General features: G+C 37.0%; 1 protein-coding gene across 1 annotated transcript in view; it reads right to left on the reverse strand.

The window, feature by feature from the left end:
• Positions 1-391: 391 nt before the first annotated feature.
• Positions 392-21,494, reverse strand: part of LOC135206762 (uncharacterized) — a 26,629-nt gene continuing 5,526 nt past the window's right edge. Inside the window, exons 4-5 of the mRNA XM_064238258.1 lie at positions 17,535-17,682; positions 392-789 (exon numbers count right to left, since the gene is read on the reverse strand). Coding sequence (XP_064094328.1) covers positions 392-789; positions 17,535-17,682 — 546 coding nt within the window. The remainder of the gene's footprint in view (positions 790-17,534; positions 17,683-21,494) is intronic.

The raw sequence follows: 21,494 nt of genomic DNA on the forward strand, positions 1-21,494 counted from the left end.
TCAATAGGAAATTGAAGTACTATCCTGTCACTTTTAGTTGTCACTGCATTTGTAGCTTTCGGCACAGCCCCTTCAAATTGCTTTAATTTTTTACCTTCCATCTGCCGTGTCTTCTTTATCCTTTATTTGTTAACGTACACCTCATATCCATCCTCTGACGTTGTTGACATATTTAAATCTTCTTTAAGTATTTCTGCTTCACATGTTGATTGAACTGAAGTTTTATCTTCAAAATACCCGTCCGGTTCACTATTCAGCGAAGTACGTCCTGCCATGGCTACAGCTCGAACGAGTATTTGATGCTTATAGTGAAGGCTAGATAGGCCTGGTTGATGGTTATAGCGAAGGCTAGATGGGCCTGGTTGATGCTTATAGCGAAGGCTAGATGGTGCTAGTTGATGCTTATAGTGAAGGCTAGATGGGCCTGGTTGATGGTTATAGCGAAGGCTAGATGGGCCTGGTTGATGCTTATAGCGAAGGCTAGATGGTGCTGGTCGATGCTTATAGCGAAGGCTAGATGGTGCTGGTCAATGCTTATAGCAATGGCTAGATGGTGCTGGTCAATGCTTATAGTGAAGGCTAGATGGTGCTGATCAATGCTTATAGCGAAGGCTAGATGGTGCTGGTCGATGCTTATAGCAATGGCTAGATGGTGCTGGTCAATGCTTATAGTCAAGGCTAGATGGCGCTGGTCGATGCTTATAGTCAAGGTGTTACAGCCCGTGAGAGAGGTCCGGTTCAGGTTCGATATGAAAATTAACAAAAAGAATTCAACACCAACAGTTGAAACTGGGGATACGAATATAGAAAGAAACACTAACAGAACAAAGGTTTATTTACAAGCTTGCTAACAAAGATAAATGCAGAATGGTATCTCCTATTTACATAAAAAAGGCAAAATCTTACAATACGTGAACTGGGGAAACTGTGGGGTAATGAAAGTACTTGCTGGCCAGTTTTGCGACTCGAAGCGATGGCTTCACAAAAGGAGAATTGCAATTGCAGACGACTTCTTGACTCCGTATTGCAGAAAATAATGTCTATTCTTGATACTCGAAGGGCAGGAACTTCTCAAAACCTCTCGCAGAACATTTCTTCTCTGAAGTCTTGCTCAACATCGAAATAACTCGGTCGGCCACTCCTAACGACGACTTGACCAGAATTCGACCAATTCTCGGGCGCCTTTTCCTCTCTGATATTTCGTATGTTCCTTCTTCTCTTATCTCTCTCGGATGATCTCTGATCTCTGCTACTGAGCTCTCACTGATCAGATCTGTGACTCTCTCTGATGATGATCTGATCTCTCCTACTACGTCAGTCGTATTTATACGGCATTCTGGGGGCAGGGCGTACGACGAACGTCACAGACTCCCGAGATGACGGGATGATTTAGAAGTTTCTCAACGAAGTATTGCATCAGAAATTGCGGCGTTCCTCACGTCACGTCGGTGCCTGTCAAGTTCCACAAAACTCCTGCCGATTCTAGAACCATCATGAGAACAGGCACCTCCAACACCTGCTCGAATGCCTCCTTGCTGCAGAATGTCTTGAAGATGCATTTTCCTTTCCTTTAACTCGTAATTCATTGCTATACAGCAATTACCATGACATGTCCCCCCAAAAAAGAAAAAAAATGAAATCCACTGATTTTATTTTTTTCTAAAGAGAAACAAGAATTAAACAGCAGGGGAACAATTCTGGATAAAGCTTTAATACTTCTCCATTCATTCACCCACCCGTCCCAAAACAGAAATCGCTCATTAGGCTACTCATTCTGGAAAAATCTCCAGAGGCTACCTGCTATAACATCATCCTTCTCTCTTACTTTTTCTGTTTTCTGAACTCTGATTTAAACTTTGAAGTGCTAAGACACCTCTTGCGTTTTCTCAAAACTAATTTCTCTCAGTAACACTGAAGCAAGTTTACATTCATTGCCTTTGCTCTACTCTTACCCACATTAATTCCATAATGTGAATTTCCCTTCTCCTCTAACACTGAAAAGGGACCTTCGAACTAATAAGGTAAAGTGGGACCTTCTTTCTGGACTAGTGCTAAAACTTCATCTCTTACCAGAAATTTGTCTCTTTCGCTCTAAGATCATGTTTCCGTTCAGTCTCCCCTTGACTCCCGTTCTCCTTTGCTAGTTGCCAAACGTCTCTTAAATTGTTTTCATAATACTCTAGACTAGTTGTGTAATCTTCTCTACCCTTACTTACAGACAAAGGCCCGACCATATCGATACCTACATTCTCAAAAGGTTCGCCTACCGAAGGAATATTACACAACGGAACTCTGGGGATTACTTGATTTAGTTTCCCGGCAATTTGGCATTCATGACAGTTTAAAACATACCTCTTTACGTCATTTTTCATTTTAGGCCAAAAGTACACCCTACTAATACACTTGAAAGTTTTATTTACTCCCCAAATGTCCTTGCTCATCATGTGCTAACTTCAAAACTAGCTCACGAAGCTTCCTAGGAACCACTAATTGTTCGGTGATTTCCCCTTTACTACCTGACTTAGGACGAACATAACGACACAAAACTTCGTCCTTTAAACAAAAAGTTTCCTTACACACATCATCGAGATCATCATCCAGCTCACATTAAAAAATTCGGGTCAGAGTCTCATCCTCTCTCTGAAAATTGACAAGCTCATCCTTATTTATCCCTAATTCATCACCGTAACTAGTACTAGATACCGGTACATTTACTATGTTATCCTCGACAGCTACACCTTCCGTTTGGCTATCACTGTCAACATCAATAGAGTCCGGTCTCTCAGCCACACTCATGCCAAGATCAACCTCGCCACCTCTATCACACTCGTTCGAATCCACGAACTCACTCTCGTTCGAATCCACGAACTCACACTCATTCAAATCCACGAACTCACACTCGTTCGAATCCACGAACTCTCACTCGTTCGAATCCACGAACAAATTATGACAGTAGTCTATGTCTGTATCTAAACCTGACCTAGTTACTACCATTTCAGGCACTGGAATATCCCTCATAACAGGATTCATATTCTTGGATAAAGCTTAGTCATTACCGACAATAATGTCAACGCCATCAATGGGCAAAGTGTCAACAACTGCAAGTTTCACTTCTGACACTACCTGACTTTCTAAATTTAACTTCAACAAAGGACAAAGAACACAAGTGTTAGGAAATCCACCTAACAAGACTTTTTCTTCCATATTGATTTCTGCCCTGTTCGGCACACTCTCTCTCCTAATCAGTGAGACAGCAGCTCCTGTGTCTCGAAGCAAGACCACTTCTCTTGAAAATACTCCTAGAGAAGAAACTACACCTTCTGACAGAAATTCACCAAAATATTTCCTAGTTTCTCTCATCACATCATTCCTACTTGATGAAAGGTTAACAAGAGACACTGGTTTCTTAACGTCCTTCCTTTCTACTGCACAATTTCTCGCTAAATGCCCTTTCCCATTACATCGGAAACAAGTTAATTCTGAGCCACTAGATGTCATTTTACTCTTACAAACCTTAAACGTATGACCTGGTTTTCCGCATGTATAACAGGAATAGTCACTTTTACTCGCATTGCAATTACTAGGACTGAAACCTTTACCGCTTTGTACTCTACCAGACGAAGGATCATTCGTTTCTTACTAACACTCAAATTATGAGTTAGACTATATTCGTCAGCTAGCCTAGTTGCTCCTGCAAAAGATACTTCTCGCCTGTCCTCTATATAAAGCTTAATCTCAGGGGATATGTTATCTTTGAAGTTTTCTAACAACACTAAGTTCTTCAAAACTATCACAATCCTCAACTTTAGCAGAAGTTAACCAATCAAAAAACAGCCTTTCTAACTTCTTACCGTATTCTACATACGTAATATTTTCATCCTTTCTCAAATTTCTAAATTTCTTACGGTACGCCTCCGGTACTAACCTGTACACCCTAAGAACAGTTTCTCTCACAATATCACAATATCATAATCACCACATTCCTCCTTAGACATGCAACTATATACACAGTAAGCGCCCTACCACTCAAAACTGTCTGTAAATATAAAGTCCACATTTCTTTAGGAGAACCTACTCTTTCCATTTACTTCTCAAAACACACGAAATATGTCGTAACATCTTCCTCATCAAACTTTGGTACTAATTTCAACACTGCACTCATACCTAACATATCAGTTTCGTTTTCGTTCTGGCCCAACTGACTGTTAAGAGTGCTTTGTCTTAACCGAGCGATTTCCAACTCATGCATATGCTCTTTCTCTTTCTTCCTGCTCATGCATATGTTCTTTGTCTCTTTCTTGTTGCTGCATTTCTCTCTCAGCTGCTCTTTCCCCTCTCTTAGCCGCTCTTTCATCTCTCTCATACTTTTCCCTTTCTTTCCTTTCAACATACTCACGGAGATCATTCACCTCTAGACCTAGTAGCTTACCCGACTCAATAAACTTTCACCATCTCACTCATTCTGGTTCTTTCTATAATCACCCTGTTTCAAACTGTTATAGTGCTGAATATTCTAAGCAAGGTTGCCACAATGTTACGGCCCGTGAGAGAGGTCCGCTTCAGGTTCAATATTAAAATAAACAAAAAGAATTCAACACCAACAGTTGAAACTGGGGATACGAATATAGAAAGAAACACTAACAGAACAAGCTTACTAACAAAAATATGCAGAATGGTATCTCCTATTTACATAAAGGCAAAATCTTACAATGCGTGAACTGGGGAAACTGTGGGGTAATTAAAGTACTTGCTGGCCAGTTTTGCGACTCGAAGCGATGGCTTCACATAAGGAAAACTGCAATTGCAGAAGACTTCTTGACTCTGTATTGCAGAAAATAATGTCTATTCTTGATACTCGAAGGGCAGGAACTTCTCAAAAACTCTCGCAGAATGTTTCGTCTCTGAAGTCTTGCTTAACGTTGAAATAACTCGGTCAGCCACTCCTGACGACGACTTCGACCAGAATTCGACCAATTCTCGGGCGCCTTTTCCTCTCTGATCTTTCGTATGTTCCTTCTTCTCTTATCTCTCTCGGATGATCTCTGATATCTGCTGCTGAGCTCTCACTGATCAGATCTGTGACTCTCTCTGATGATAATCTGATCTCTCCTACTTTGCCAGTCTTATTTATACGGCATTCTGGGGGCGGGGGTCACGGCGAACGTCACAGACTCCCGAAATGACGGGAATGATTTAGAAGTTTCTCGACGAAGTATTGCATCAGAAATCGCAGCCTTCCTCTCGTCACGTCAGCGCCTGTCAAGTTCCACAAAACTCCTGCTGATTCTAGAACCATCATGAGAACAGGCATCTCCAACACCTGCGGGAATGCCTCCTTGCTGCAGAACTTCTCGGAAGATACGTTTTCCTTTCCTTTAACTCGTAATTCCTTGCTATACAGCAATTACCATGACACAAGGCTAGATGGAGCTGGTTGATGCTTATAGCAAAGGCTAGATGGCACTGGTTGATGCTTATAGCAAAGGATAGATGGCGCAGGTCAATGCTTATAGCAAAGGATAGATGGCGCTAGTTGATGCTTATAGTGAAGGATAGATGGGCTGGCTGGTCGATGTTATTTAGTCAAGGCTAGATGGGAAGCTGGTTTGATGCTTTATAGCCAAGGCTAGAATGGCGCTGGTCGATGCTTATAGCAAAGGCTAGATGGCGCTGGTTGATGCTTATAGCCAAGGCTAGATGGCGCTGGTCAATGCTTATTGCAAAGGATAGATGGCGCTAGTTGATGCTTATAGTGAAGGATAGATGGCGCTGGTCGATGCTTATAGTCAAGGCTAGATGGAGCTGGTTGATGCTTATAGCCAAGGCTAGATGGCGCTGGTCGATGCTTATAGCAAAGGCTAGATGCGCTGGTTGATGCTTATAGCCAAGGCTAGATGGCGCTGGTCAATGCTTATTGCAAAGGATAGATGGCGCTGGTCGATGCTTTATTGCAAAGGATAGATTGCGCTGACTGGTCGTGCTGATAAAGCAAATGGGCTAGATGGTGCTGGTCGATGCTTATAGTCAAGCCTAGATGGCGCTGGTTGATGCTTATAGCCAAGGCTAGATGGCGCTGGTCAATGCTTATTGCAAAGGATAGATGGCGCTGGTCAATGCTTATTGCAAAGGATAGATGGCGCTGGTCGATGCTTATAGCAATGGCTAGATGGTGCTGGTCGATGCTTATAGTCAAGCCTAGATGGCGCTGGTTGATGCTTATAGCCAAGGCTGGATGGCGCTGGTATAACAGAGAAGTGACTTTTTCTCTCTTCACTATCTTTTATTTTTTCTCTTTTTTCTTTTCTCTGTCTGTCTCTTTTCTCTCTCTTTTTTGCTATTCTCTCTTTCTCTTTCTCTTTTTTTCTATCTCTCTTTTCTCTTTCTTCGTGTTCTCTCTTTTCTCTCTTCTCTCTTTCTTTTTCTCTGTTCTCTCTCTTTTTCTTTTCCTCGCTTTCCTCTTTTTCTCTCTTCTCTCTTTATCTCTCTTTTCTCTCTCTCTCTCTTTTTCTCTCTTTTTTCTTTCTCTTTCACTTTCCTTTCTTTCTCTCTTTTTTGTCTTTCTCTTTTCTCTTTTTCTCTTCTCTCTCTTTTTTCCACTTTTTCTCTTTTCTCTATTTTTCTCTTTTTTCTCTCTTTTCCCTCTCTTTCTCTCTCTTCTCTTTCCCTTTTTCTCTCTCTCTTCTCCCTTTTCTCTCTTCTCTTTCTCTCTTTCTCTCTTACTTCTCTCTTTTTCTCTCTTTTCTCTTTTTCTCTCTTCACCTTTTCTCTTTACTCTAATTTCTCTTTTTCTCGTTTTCCTCCTCTTTCTTTTTCTCTTTTCCTCTTTTCTTTTTTCTCTTTTTTTGTATGTCTCTTTCTCTCTCTTCTCTATTTTCTCTCTTTTATCTTTTTCTCTTTCTCTCTCTCCCCTCTTTCTGGCTTCTCTCTTTTTTTCTCTCTATTATTTTTCTCTTTTCTCTTTTTCTCTCCTCTCTTTCTTTTCTCTTTTTCTCTTTCATCTTTTTCTCTCTTTCTCTCTCTTCTCTTTCCCTTTTTCTCTCTCTCTTCTCCCTTTTCTCTCTTCTCTTTCTCTCTTTTTCTCTCACTTCTCTCTTTTTCTCTCTATTCTCTTTTTCTTTCTTATCTCTTTTTATCTCTTTTTCTCTTTTCTCTCTCTTCTCTTTCTCTTTCTACTCTCTTTCTTTTTTTCTTTTCTCCTTTTCTCTTTTTTTCTCTCTTTTCTCTTTTTCTTTTTTCTCTCTTTTCAACCTTTTCTCTTTTACTCTTAATTTCTCTTTTTCTCGTTTTCCTCCTCTTTCTTTTTCTCTTTTCCTCTTTTCTTTTTTCTCTTTTTTTGTATGTCTCTTTCTCTCTCTTCTCTATTTTCTCTCTTTTATCTTTTTCTCTTTCTCTCTCTCCCCTCTTTCTCTGGCTTCTCTCTTTTTTCTCTCTATTATTTTTCTCTTTTCTCTTTTTCTCTCCTCTCTTTCTTTTCTCTTTTTCTCTCTTTCTCTCTTTTTATCTCTTTTCTTTTTTCTTTTTCTCTTTTCTCTCCTCTTTTTATCTGTTCTCTCTTTGTCTCTCTACTCTTTTTTCTCTTTTTCTCTCTTTTCTCTTTTACTATTTTTCTCTCTTTTTTTCTCTGTCTCTTTTTCTCTCTTTTCCCTTTTTCTCTCTTTTCTCTTTTTATCTCTTTTCCCATTTTCTCTTTTCTCTAATTTTTCTTTTTCTCTCTTTTCTCGTTTAATCTTCCTTTTCCTCTCTTTTCTCTTTTTCTCTCTTTTCTTTTCTCTTTTTCTCTCTTTTCTTTTCTCTTTTTCTCTTTTCTTTATCTTTTTCTCTTTTCCTTTTTTTCTGTCTTTCTATTTTTCTCTTTTCTGTTTTTTACAGTTTCTTTTTCTCTTTTCTCTTTCTCTTTCCTCTCCCGTCTTTCTCTTTTTCTCTCTTTTCCCTTTCTCTCTCTCTCTCTCAGTGCCATTTTGCTTGGTGAGACGTTACCGCACACAGACTGATTAATCAACAGATATCACACGTTTAACATTCGTCTGGAAATTTATAAATATCTAGAAGTGTTCGTGAACTGTCGGTGATAAGATTAGTGTGAAAATAGTAGTATAAAGCGTCTACTAAGTTAGTTTACCAAGTGAAATACTGTAAATCAGATCAACATGGCAGTCAGTTCCAACTGTGGTAAAAAATGGCAAAATTTAGCGTGTTTAGCAGATTCGCAATACGATGAGGTAGCAGGAAGGGAGCTGGCATTTCTCATCTATGAGATCAACAACAGCCCAAAAAGATACAAAAGCATTCATAGATATATTAGAAGGATATGATCCTTCAAACTGGAACAAATCAACAGAAAACATCTTGAAAATAATTGAAGAAGTTCCAAATAAAATCCAAGTGATCAAGAGACTCATAACGAAAATATACATAAATCAACATATTCCGACAAAGAAAATGAATAAGGTGAACATTGTGAATATCCTAATTGATGCAATAGGAAAAAGAATGCCAAAAGCATGCAAACTGTGTAAGGTGTGGTGTAGCATAGTTAATCCACAAAACCTGATCAGAAAATGTTCTGCATGCAACATTCCGACGCATCCGCAATGTGCTGAAGTAATGCAAGATGTGAGAAAAGATACCAGAATATTTTGCTCAACATGTCTATCATGGATAGACAATGTTATTAAATCAAGACTGAATGTACAAATAGTTGAGGATGAAGAGGAAGAAGAAGAGGAAAACAGAAGAGAAGTAAACAAAACTGAAATGACAGAAAATAATAAGGAAAAAAAAGAACAAGATAGAAGTATGGATGCAGAGATACTCATTTATACTACATATGAGGCAATCAAGCAGCATACATACGAAGAAATAAATTACGACATGACAACACAAAAGAAAATCCCGAAGAGGCTTTACCCAGATCTGCACAATGATGGGAAAAAGGAAATAATAGACAAGAAAGACAAAGTCTACAACCTTTTGAAAAGAGTGAATTGCAGATTCGGAGAAAGTTGTTACTACAAACATCCTAAGGCATGTCACAACTATGAAATATATGGTAAATGTGCATACCTAGACGGCTATGAGGATGATTGCAGAGATCTACATCCAAAAATATGTAAAAACCTAAAAGAAGGAAAAGGATGTAAGTTCGACAAAAGATGTAAATATATGCACCCTGTAGCCATGAATCAAAATCAAATAAATAATCAATCAAATAATAAATTCCAAATTAAGAACAAAAACAAATAAAGAGAGGAACAAAGAATATCAGGTGAAAGAAAAAAACAAGCCATCACCGCGATATGCAGTATCAGCAAAATATTTCCAAGCATCAGCTACAAGATACAACTCAAGAGATAAGAACTGTATTTATGATGCAAGAGGATATTGCAGATATGGAGAAAATTGCAGATTCAGACACAAAATGAATAATTATGATGAAGGAAGATCAAATATTATGGAAAAGTTAGATTTTTTAATGTCAAAATTTCTGGAAATGAAGAAAAGAACAACATACCAGAACAGGAAAGAGACATGGGAAAATCCTTATTATTACCCATATTAAATGAAGGAGAAAACATGCAAACCATCATAGTGATGAATGTGCAGGGTTTAGTTACGAGTAACTCGAAAAGAAAAATAGAGTACTTAGAAGAACTAACCCAAATTGAAAAGAAAATAGATATAATGAATATAAGTGAAACCTGGTATTCCCAAGAGACTGGGAATGACGATCAAATAAAAGGGTTCAAAACTTATAGATCAGATAGAAAAAATAGGAATCAAGGGGGAACCGCAATATATGGGAAAGACAAAAAACAAGGAAAAATATATGAGAAATATAGTAACTCAGAATTTGAACTAATAGCGGTAGAATTTGAATCTGAAAAATTAATGAACATAGCAATATATAGACCCCCTAATACTAAAGAGTTTGACATCATAATAGAAAAATTGGATGATATATGTAGAAATCACAAGGACTGGACTATTCTCCTATCTGGAGACTTTAACTTTCCTTTCGTAAACTGGAAAGAACGAATAGGAGATTGTGGTTCTATTTATACATATAAAAAAGAGAGTAATAGTAGTGCAGAAGATAAGAGGCAATTCGAAAAGCTATTAGATATGCTACTAGAATACAACATTCAACAAATGAATCACCTGCCAACAAGAAAGGAAAATACTATAGACCTAGTATTTGTGAACAAGGTGAATTATGTTAAAGAAATAATAGTTTATAATGCGAGCATTTCGGACCATAATGTCATAGAATTACCAGTTCATTTCAAAGCAAGTGAAAACAGAGATAAGCAAGAAATGAAAAAGTGGGAAGGATATGGAAAATACAACTTCTACAGTAAAAATATAAAATGGTCAGAAATAAATGAAGAATTAAACAAAGATTGGGATAACATTTTCGTAAGTGATGACATAAGGGTAAATACGGAGATATTATATTATACAAAATATTAGAGAAAATAGTGGATAAGTATATACCAAAGAAGAAAAGTAAACATCAGTCATGCATACCAAGAGACAGAAGGATCTTGTTCCAGAAAATCAGAAAGTGGAAAAAAGGTCTTGCAAAAGAAAAAAAATGAATGGAAAGTTATAGAACTAAAAAGTAAGATAGAAAATGCAGAACAAAAGATTATACAATCAAAAGATAATGAAAAACGGGACTAGGAAGAAAAAACCCTAGTAAATATCAAGCAAAACCCCAAAGATGAATAAAAGAAGAATAGAAATAGGCCCTCTAAGAATTGAAGGGAGATTAACGAATGAAAAAAAGGAAATATGCAACATATTGGCAGAACGATATAAGAGAGAATTCACCCCTAGAATTGATAATGAAGATAAAGATATAAAAGTAAGGGACAAAAATAGTGAATATTTAGCCGACATAGATACTAATGAAGCTGATATTGTGTAGGCTATTAATGAAATTAAAAATGGAGCTGCTGCAGGGCCTGACGGTGTCCCTGCTATTTTGTTAAAGAAAGTAGTTCATTCTATCGCAAAGCCACTTGCAATATTATTAAGACAGTGTAGATACAGGCAAGATTTATGATGAGCACAAATTAGCATATATTACCCCTACTTTCAAAAGTGGATCAAGACTAGAGGCAAGTAATTATAGGCCTGTGAGTCTAACATCACATATTATGAAAGTGTATGAAAGGGTAATGAAGAAAAATATTATGAAAAATTTAATAAAAAATAATTTGTTTAATAAAGGACAACATGGTTTCGTACCCGGAAAAAGTACACAAACCCAACTGTTAGTCCACCGTGAAAACATATACAAAAATATGAAAAGCGGAAATGAAACAGATTTGGTTTATCTAGACTTTGCAAAAGCTTTTGACAAGGTAGACCAAAATATATTAGCGAAGAAAATTATAAAACATAATATAGTGGATAAAGTAGGAAGATGGTTAAAAAAATTTTTACACAACAGAAAACAGATAGTTATAGCAAACGATGAGAAATCGGATGAAGCTAAGGTAATATCCGGTGTGCCATAAGGTACGGTGTTAGCTGCATTACTGTTTGTTATTATGATTGCAGACATAGACAGTAATGTTAAGGACTCGGTAGTGAGTAGTTTCGCCGATGACACAAGAATAAGTAGAGAAATTACTTGTGATGAAGATAGGAACGTGCTAGAAAGAGACCTTAACAAAGTATATGATTGGGCAGAGGTAAATAGGATGGTATTTAACTCTGATAAATTTGAATCAATAAATTATGGAGACAGAGAAGGAAAGCTATATGCATATAGGGGACCTAATAATGAGACAATCACAAATAAGGAAGCAGTTAAAGACCTTGGTGTGATGATGAATAGGAACATGTTATGCAATGATCAAATAGCAATTCTATTTGCAAAATGTAAAGCAAGAATGGGAATGTTGTTATGGCACTTCAAAACAAGAAAAGCTGAACACATGATTATGCTTTATAAAACATATGTTCGTAGTCCACTTGAATATTGCAATGATATGGTACCCACACTATCAAAAGGATATTGCACAAATAGAGAATGTACAAAGGTCCTTTAAAGCTAGAATAGAAGAAGTTAAGGACCTTGACTACTGGGAAAGACTACAATCCTTAAAATTATATAGTCTAGAAAGGAGAAGAGAACGCTACATGATAATTCAGGCATGGAAACAGATAGAAGGAATAGCCGAAAACATCATGGACCTAAAAATATCAGAAAGAGCAAGAAGAGGTAGATTAATAGTGCCCAAAACTATACCAGGAAAAATAAGGAAAGCACGCAGAACATTAATCCACTACGCACCAGCATCGATAATGCAGCGTCTATTCAATGCGTTGCCAGCTCATCTGAGGAATATATCAGGAGTGAGCGTAGATGTGTTTAATAATAAGCTCGACAAATATCTAAGCTGCATCCCAGACCATCCAAGATTGGAAGATGCAAAATATACCGGAAGATGTACTAGCAACTCTCTGCTAGACATTAGAGGTGCCTCACACTGAGGGACCTGGGGCAACCCGAACAAGATGTAAGGTAAGGTCTGCTATTTTCTCTCTTTTTCTTTCTTTTTCTCTCTCTTCCCTCTTTCTCTCTCTTCTATTTCTTTTTCTCTTTTTCCTTTTTTCCCTTTTTTTCTTTTTCTCTCTTTTCCCTTTTTCCTTTTTTCTCTTTTCTCTTTTTCCTTTTTTCTCTTTCTATCTTTCTCTCTTTTTTTCTTTCTCTCTTCTCATTCTCTATTCTCTATCTCTTCTCTTTTTCTCTACTCTCTCTCTTCTGCTATTTTCTCTTTTTTCTCTTTTCTCTCTTTTTCTTTCTCTCTCTTCTCTTTTCCTCTCTCTCTCTCTTTTTCTCCCTTTTTCTTTACTCTCTTCTGCTACTTTCTCTTTTTCTCTATTTTCTCTCTCTTCTCTCCTTTTCTCTACTCTTTTTCTTTTTCACTTTCTCTCTCTTTTCTTTTTATCTTTTTCTCTCCTCTTTTTCTCTTTTTATATTTTTCTCTCTTTTCTCTTATTCCTTTTTTCTCTTTTCTCTCTCTCCTCTCTTTCTCTTTTATCTCTTTCCTCTTTTTCTCTCTCTCTTCTCTCTTTTATCTTTCTCTATTTTTTCTCTCTTCTCATTTTCTCTCTTCCCTTTTTTCTCTCTCCTTTCTTTCTTTTTCTCCTTTATCTCTTTCCTCTTTTTCTCTCTCTCTTCTCTTTTTCTCTCTTTTCTCTCATCTTTTTCTCTCTTTTTTTCTCTTTTTCTCTCTTATCTCTTTCTTTCCTCTTTTTCTCTTTTTTTCTTTTTCTCCTTTTCTATATTTTTCTCTCTTCTCTCCCATTTTTTCTCTTTTCTCTTTTTCTCTCTACTCTCTTTTCCTCTTTTTATCTCTTCTCTATTTCTTTCTACTCTTCTTCTGCTATTTTCTCTCTTCTCTTTTTCTCTTTCTCTCTCTTCTCTTTCTCTTTCCTTTTTTTTCTTTTTCTCTCTCTCTCAGCTCTTTTTCTCTTTTCTTTCCTTTTTTCTTTCTCTATTTTTCTCTCTCTACTCTTTCTCTTCTCTTTTTTTCTATCTACTCTCTTTTATCTCTTCTCTTTCTATTTTTCTCTCTTCTCTCTACTCTCTCTTCTTCTGCTATTTTCTATCTCTTCTCCCTCTCTTTTTCTCTCTCTACTCTTTCTCTTCTTTTTCTTTTTCTCTCCTCTCCTTTTCTCTCTCACTCACCTCTCTCAGCTCTTTATCTCTCTGTTCTCTCTTTTCTCTTTTCTTTTTTTTCTCTCTCTCTCTTTTTCTCTCTCTATTCTCTCTCTTATTTTTTCCTCTTCTCTTTCTCTTTTCTCTCTCTCTCTTCTTTCTGTTTCTCTACTTACTCTCTACTTCTTCTGAATTATATTTCTAATCTCTTCTCTCTTTCTCTTCTATTTTTCTCTTTCTCTCTCTCTTCTCTATTTTTCTCTCTTCATCTCTCCTCTCTCAGCTATTTTTCTCTCTTTTCTCTCTTTTTCTCTCTTCTCTTTTTCTCTTTTTTCTCTCTCTGCTCTTTTTCTCTCTTCTCTCTTTCTTTTATCATATTCTCTTTTTCCTTTTTTCTCTCTTCTTTTTTCTCTTCCTCTTTTTCTCTCTCTTCTCTCTACTCTGTCTTCTGCTATTTTCTCTTCTTCTTTTTCTTTTTCTCTCTTCTATTTTTCTTTTTTCTCTTTTTATTTCTTATCTTTCTCTTTTTTTCTTTTCTCTTTTTCCTTTTTTCTTTTTCTCTCTTTTCCCTTTTTCCTTTATTCTCTTTTCCTTTTTTCTCTTTTTCCTTTTTTCTCTTTTTCTCTCTTCTCTTTCTTTCTTTTTCTCTCTGCTCTCTTTCTCTATTTTTCTTTCTCTCTTTCTCTTTTCTCTTTTTTTCTTTTCCTCTCTTTCTCTTTTCTCCCTTTTTCTTTACTCTCTCTTCTGCTATTTTCTCTCTTTTTCATTCTTTTTCGTTTTCTCTATTTTTTTCTCTTCTCTTTTTCTATACTCTTTTTTCTTTTTCTCTTTTCGCTTTTTATTTTATTTTTCTCTTTTTCTTTTCCTTCTTGTATCTTTTTCTCTTCTTCTCCTTTTTCTTTTTTTTTCTCTTTCATCTCTTTTTCTCTTTCATTTTCTCTTTTTCTCTTTCCTCCTTTTTCTTTTCCTTTCTTATCTCTCTCTCAATCTCTCTTCTCTCTTTTCTCTTTTCCTTCTTTTCTCCTCGTTTTATCTTTCTATTTTTCTTTATCTCTTTTTTTCTTCTTCGCCTTCTTTTTCTCTTCCCTTTTTTCTCTCTACTTTTCTCGTTCTCTTTCTTCTTTTCTCTCCTTCCTCTTTTATTTTTTTCTCTCTTTTCCTTTTTTTTTTCGTCTCTCAATCTTATCTCTTTTTTAATTTTTCTCTCTCTCTCTTTTTGTTTCTCTTTCTTTTCTCTACCTCCTTTTCCCTTTCCCTCTTTCATTTTTTCCTATCTTCCTTTCTTTTTGTCCTATTTTTTTCTATTTCTCTCTACTTCTCCTTTTTCTTTCCTTTCTCTCTTTTTTTTCGTTCTTTCCTCCTTTTTCTACTCTTTTTCTCTTTTCTTCGCTTTATTTTCCTCTTTTTCTCTTATTTTTTCTCTCTCCTTTTTTCTCTTCTCCTCTTTTTTTTTTTCCCTTCTCTTTTTATCTTTTTCTCTTTCTTTCTCTTTTTCTTATTCTCTTTTTCCTGTTTTTTACCTTTTTTTCTTTCTCTTCTTCTTTTTTTTTTCCCTTTTTCTCCTCTTTCTTAACTGTTTCTTTTTTTTCTTCTCCTTTAAACTCATCCTTTGGCTCTTTCTTCTCTGCCCTATTTTTCCTCTAAATTTCTTTTTCTCTCTTTTCTTTTTTTCCTTTTTCTTTTCTTTCCTTCCTCCTCTCCTTTTTCTCTTTTCCTTCTCTTTCTTTTTCTCTATTCTTTCTTCCTTTCTTTCTTTTTCCTCTTTTTTCCCTCTACTCTTCTCTTTTTCCTTCTTTTTCCTCCGCTTACCTTTCTAATTATCTTCTTTTTCCTTCCTTTTGCTTTCCTTTTTTTTCTTTCTCTCTTCCCTTCTGATATCTTAGCTTTTTCTCTCTCTTCTCTCTTTTTCTCTCTCTTTTCTCTTTCCTTTTTTCTCTTTTCTCTTTCTACTATCTTTCTCTTCTCTTTTTCTCTCTTTGCTCTTTTTCCTTTTTTCTCTCTTCTCTCTTTTCCCTTTTCTCTCTTTTTTCTATTTTTCTCTCTTCTCCCTTTTTCTTTTTTCTTTTTCCTTTTTTCTCTTTCCTTCCTTTTTTCTCTTTTTCTCTCTTATCTCTTTTCCTCTCTTTTCTCTATCTCTTTTTCTCAGATTCAACATGTGGTTCAGACTGTACAACAGCAAGGTTACATACTTCCTTTGATGGTGATCTTACACAAGGTTTCAGAAGATTTACATGGACTGCCCGCGAAGATTGTCTTTAATCGGGAGTTTTAATGATGTAGTTTACTTTAGAAATTCATTTAGTAATTACGTATGGTGCCATGAATTTCTCATGTAAGGAATTACCAGGTATGGGATGATATACCAATACCTCATCACCAACATTAAAACTTCTTGCCTTAGCTTTCATGTCATACAAGTGTTTCACACCTTCCTGTGTGTTTTGTAGATTAGTATGAGCAAACTGATGAAGCTTACTCAATCTGATCCAGTGAAGTTAGATATTTTGACGCATCAAATACTTCTCCCTTTTAACCATTCTGAAGAATTCTTTCCTTAATGGTGGCGAGTATGGTGCGTGGTCTTCGTCCAAACTCAAGTTCGAAAGCACTGATATTAGTAGATTCATTGCGAATACTGCTAAATACATACATTAATAGGTTTAGATCTTCATCCAGTCCTTTTCCGTTTCGTAGATAAACTTTCATTGTCTGATGAAATCGCTCTAGGGCTCCATTTGTTTGAGGATAAGCTGATGACAGAAAATGATTGATTTTAAATAGCTGTAATGTCTCTCTAAAAACCTTACTAGTAAAGTTTGTTCCACGATCATACTGTATCTCACTTGTTTACTGTCTTTGGTTTTCCAATTATTTTGCTGCTACATTATGTATTGGAATTGCAATAGGGAACCTAGTAGTGGGACATAGTTTAGACAATGTATACTCATTATCTTTACTAGTTCAAGGGTTGTACACGGTCCATAATTACTTCATCAAAAGGAACTTTTGGTAGCAACTGGTATTAATGGTGCAGGAGGAACAGTCTGATTGGGTTTACCTACCAGTTGACACGTTGAGCAAGCATTCACAAAGTTTCTTACATCTTTTTTCAATACATAACTAATAAAAATCTTCTGCCAATCGTTGATAAGTTTTGGTGATTCCCAAGTGACTATCCGCTGAGTGTGCGATCTCTAGAAGGACTTCGCGGTGCGACTTTGGAACCACCAGTTGATGTTTGTCCCCCCAAATCATCTTCATAATGCAGTTTGGGAGAACTAAAATGTCGTAGAAGAATACCTCTTTCCTTATTAAAGTAAGGAGACTTCTGACCCTTCTCTGGCTGGTCGATAACCTTCCCAAATAATGAATGTAATGATTAATCTTTTAAGTTGGTCATCATCAAATTTATTAGGATTGACATCAAGAGTTTAATGACATTTTCAACATGTTTAGGAACAGAATTTGAAAGGTTAAGATCGGGATTATCAGAAGTAGTAGTTTTGCTTGTAGACCTGGTTACCACCCGACGGTTCTTTTTTAACCTCATTGCCAATCAACACAATATCCCTGCATGGAAATTCCTTTTCATTTAATGCCACTTCTACTGACCCGTCACAATAAGGACATTTCATTTGTATAGATACTAATGGAAATACCACCGTTTCATGTGACAAATCTGCGACTGCTAAATACCTGCCTGTGGCCTTTGCTAATCGTTGAAGTTTTAGGCTGATGAAAGATTGCCATGATGCAGTGTCACGCAAAATAGTAACTGTTTCGTCCCTACTCATTTCTTTGTATTTAAAGATATCAAAATCAGTCTCACTTTTCACACAATGCATAACTTTCTTACCTCCAGGTGAAGTTGTGCTGGAGGCCTGTTGTCCTGGATTTGGAGGAGTGTGTTTGATTGGAGAGTTCTCTAAAGCTTTTGCTTTCTGCCGAGATTGAGCTACTGCATTGAGGTTTATCACAAGTCTTGGATCAAATGACCTGTAGTCCTGCAAAAAGTACAGTAAATCTCTAAGTTATAATTTTTAGACTGACCCGAGAACGTATGTACTCTGTTTTGTGAATAAGGAAATACTCATCTAACAATATTGCTGCTTTCTCAGGATAATTTTCTTGTCATTTTTTAATGTACATTGATATGTTAGCTGGAATTTTCCGAAGGATCTTCTAAAACATTTAGTTCTTTAAGATTTTCAAAGGAAGTAACGTTTTCTTTGTCAATCCATTTCTGAAATTGTTTAACTTTTAAAGTAAAAAATTCCAAGTAAGTTTGCCCAACTCCCTTAGTTGCATTTTCTGAAATTTTGCCTATAACCCTCTCGAGTAATATTGTATGCATCTAACATTTTTTTTAAGATTTCGTAATTTCTTTCCGTAATCATTTGAGCACAAATAGAAGCTGCCTTACCTTTAAAGGAAGTCCTAATTAGTAACACCTATTCAGTCTTAAGGTCATTTCAATGAAGTTGTGGTATTTTAAAAAATGGAAAAGAAGTTCTCTGGGTCTTGTTCATTAAAGATTGGAATAAATTTCCTCGCTTTAAACAAGTCAAATGGCTAGATGGCGCTGGTTGATGCTTATAGAGATGGCTAGAGGGCACTGGTAGATGCTTATAGCGATGGCTAGATGGCGCTGGTAGATGCTTATAACGATGGCTAGATGGCGCTGGTAGATGTTTATAGCGATGGCTAGATGGGGCTGGTTGATGCTTATAGCGATGGCTAGATGGCGCTGGTTGATGCTTATAGCGATGGCTAGATGGCGCTAGATGGCACTGGTACAACAGAGAAGTAGTCTTTTTTTATAATATTATCGTAATACTATCCATGGGGCGGGGCGGCACTGACTTGAAATTCAAACTTCCAAAGAACATGGTGTTCATTCTAAAGAAGCAACAAAAGGTAACAGATAACACAGACAGAAGAGATCAGTTGTTAGAACTGATAAAATAAATTAACAAATTAATAAAAAAACAGAAAAAGTATAAGGAAATTATAAAATACGCACTATTACCCGTCGTTTCACGTTGATCTATTTTTACTCATAGCTGTAAGCATAACTATTTCCTTTAACGGGGAAAATGGTAAGTTCCTGAACACGCTATGTCGAAAAAAAACCTTCCTGTCCACGGTTGGTGGTCCTAAAAAACATAATTAACAACAGTAGCCCTTTTTTATTTTTGCTCTCTCGCTCTTGGTATTGTTGCAACATAACGCATGCGCAGTATGCATTCGTAAGCATATTATATTTATATACATTATATCTATATATATATATATATATATATATATATATATATATATCGAGCTACAAATGTCCTTTAATATCGAATTCGCTCTACCTCGGAATTAATATATTTTCATATATGCTTAACTGAAGGGAAATTCTTAGGGGAAAATAGAATTGCCCACTGACGGGCACGAACCATCGACATCTTTAATTCCAGGACTGGCAGTGAAGCCTTAGCCCACCCCGCCACCGCAAGAGGATATAAGTTTATGCCGCCTCCCATCTCAAATACCTGTCGCACTCAGGTAATTTGTAGTTTTGGAGACTGCATGAAACCCCCTCGCCCTCAGTAGCATTGTAGTGCTTTTGCCCGCACGTAGCCATTATGTAAGTCATATCACATTACCGTGATTCATATACATATATCGAGCTACAAATGTCCTTTAATATCTAACTCGCTCTACCTTGGAATTAATATATTTTCATATATGCTTAACCGAAGGGGAATTCTTAGACGACAATAGAATTGCCGGCCGACGGGCACGAACCATCGACATCTTCAATTCCAGGAATGGCAGTGAAGCCTTAGCCCACCCCGCCATCGCAAGAGAATATAAGTTTATGCCGCCTCCCATCTCAAATACCTGTTGCACTCACGTAATTTGTAGTTTTGGAGACTGCATGAAACCCCCTCACCCTCGGTAGCATTGTAGTGCTTTTGCCCGCATGTAGCCAATATGTAAGTCATATCACATTACCGTGATTCATATACATATATCGGGACTTGTGGGGAGGCAGGTTGGGCCACCAGGATCGGTGGGGAAGCGGGTTAGGTTGCCAGGGGTGTGGGGACCAGTGGGGAGGTGGTTGGGCTGTCGGGGGAGCAGGGACCAGTGAGGGGGCGGGGACTTGTGGAGGGGGGGGGGCCGAGTTGGGCTGTTGGAGGCGCAGGTACAAGGTTGGGGCACTGGACTGGGGGACGGTTGGGAGGTGGGTTGGGCCTCCGGGCATGGGGACAGTGGGGAAGCCGGTTGGGCCACCAGAGGTCGGGGATGGGAGAGGAGGCAGGTTGGGCTGCCGGGGGCAACAAGTCTTTGATATTTGATACCCTTGTGATTTTATCGACAGAATTTCTGTTAAGCAAGAAATTCTTTTTATTAAGTTGGTCGTGAGAGTGATTCTAGTGAGAAAAAACCCTTATTGTTTTACCAAACTGTAATCAGTTTATGGCCATCCCTGTAATTTTTAAGAACCATGTACTTAAGAACATGTTAATCAGGAATTCCCCTCCACAGAAGAGTGGTTGCATATATGAAATCCCTTGCAATCAGTGTAAAAAAAAAGTATATGGGACAAAGTGGAAAGGATCTCGAAACAAGATTAAACAACAAATATAATGTCAGAATGGGGAATAATGGAAGCAGTTTGTCTCAACATGTGAATGAGTACAACCACACAATGTCCTATTAGACAAAGTTTGGACTAGTAGAGCTGATGCGCTAAATTCAGCCAGGTGACGCATACAAAACATTTAGTTTTACTATACACCTTTTCCAATTAGGGTTGCTTTTTAGCAAGCCTTTTTGGAACCATATTGCTAACCTATGCCTTCTCATACAAAAGTTGGGTAACCACCAGATACATAATTTACGCCTTGGTTCAGCAGGGGCACGATCGATTTTTTCCTTTTTTAAGAATCTAGACCAGTCTCTGGTTGGTGATTTATGGACTCCAGAACGAAAAGACAATTCTCATGTTCGCGTGCACGATTGAGCTGCCGAATCATGGACGTACAATTTGTTTCCAAACTTTCACAGCTTTAGCAACTTCATGCACTCACACAGAAGGCTGCCTTACAATGCAGTGTGTCAAACCCATGGAACTATAAACATGGAATGGACTTGTGCGTATAAATGTATTGACGCCGAGTGTCACTGCGCGGCGCTATAGGAAAAGGCGATGACACTGAATTAAGCTATTAAAGCATAGTCTTGTAGACGCTTTTTCACTCTGTCGTCCTTAATTTTCCATAGATTTTCATAGATATAGGCTCATTGGAAAGCTCTTGAAAACCCCTTTTTAATTAAGCATGTAGAAAATACGGCGCTGTAGTGTTTTAAGTAAAGATATCCATATATGCATTTTACCTGGATTTGCTTTTTTACTCGATTGTGCGAAATTTCAAAATATAAATTTTAATAAATTCATCACCGGTTAAAAGCTCTTGAAAAGCACTTTCCAATGAACCCAATGAAGCAAGTAGTATATGTCTCATACAATAGAAATAATCATGCATGCCATGTGCTGAGACTGAGTGATTTAATGTCTTTGCCATAAGGTTGTGTAATAAATTTTAGCACTAAGGCCTGCTGAACCCCTTACATTTAATATCCTCTTAGGTATAAAATTCTTTATACTCTACTTTGCATTCTATGCACTACCTAGGTCTTACCACCTTGCTACACTCTCTGTGTCACCTAGGGATTAACCTTATCACCATGACACAATGGATTTCAATTGTAATTATGTTGATTTATGCTTATTGCTTACTTATATCAGTCATTATTACGA

This window comes from Macrobrachium nipponense, chromosome 31, assembly GCF_015104395.2.
Source record: "Macrobrachium nipponense isolate FS-2020 chromosome 31, ASM1510439v2, whole genome shotgun sequence".
NCBI classification, from domain to species: domain Eukaryota; kingdom Metazoa; phylum Arthropoda; class Malacostraca; order Decapoda; family Palaemonidae; genus Macrobrachium; species Macrobrachium nipponense.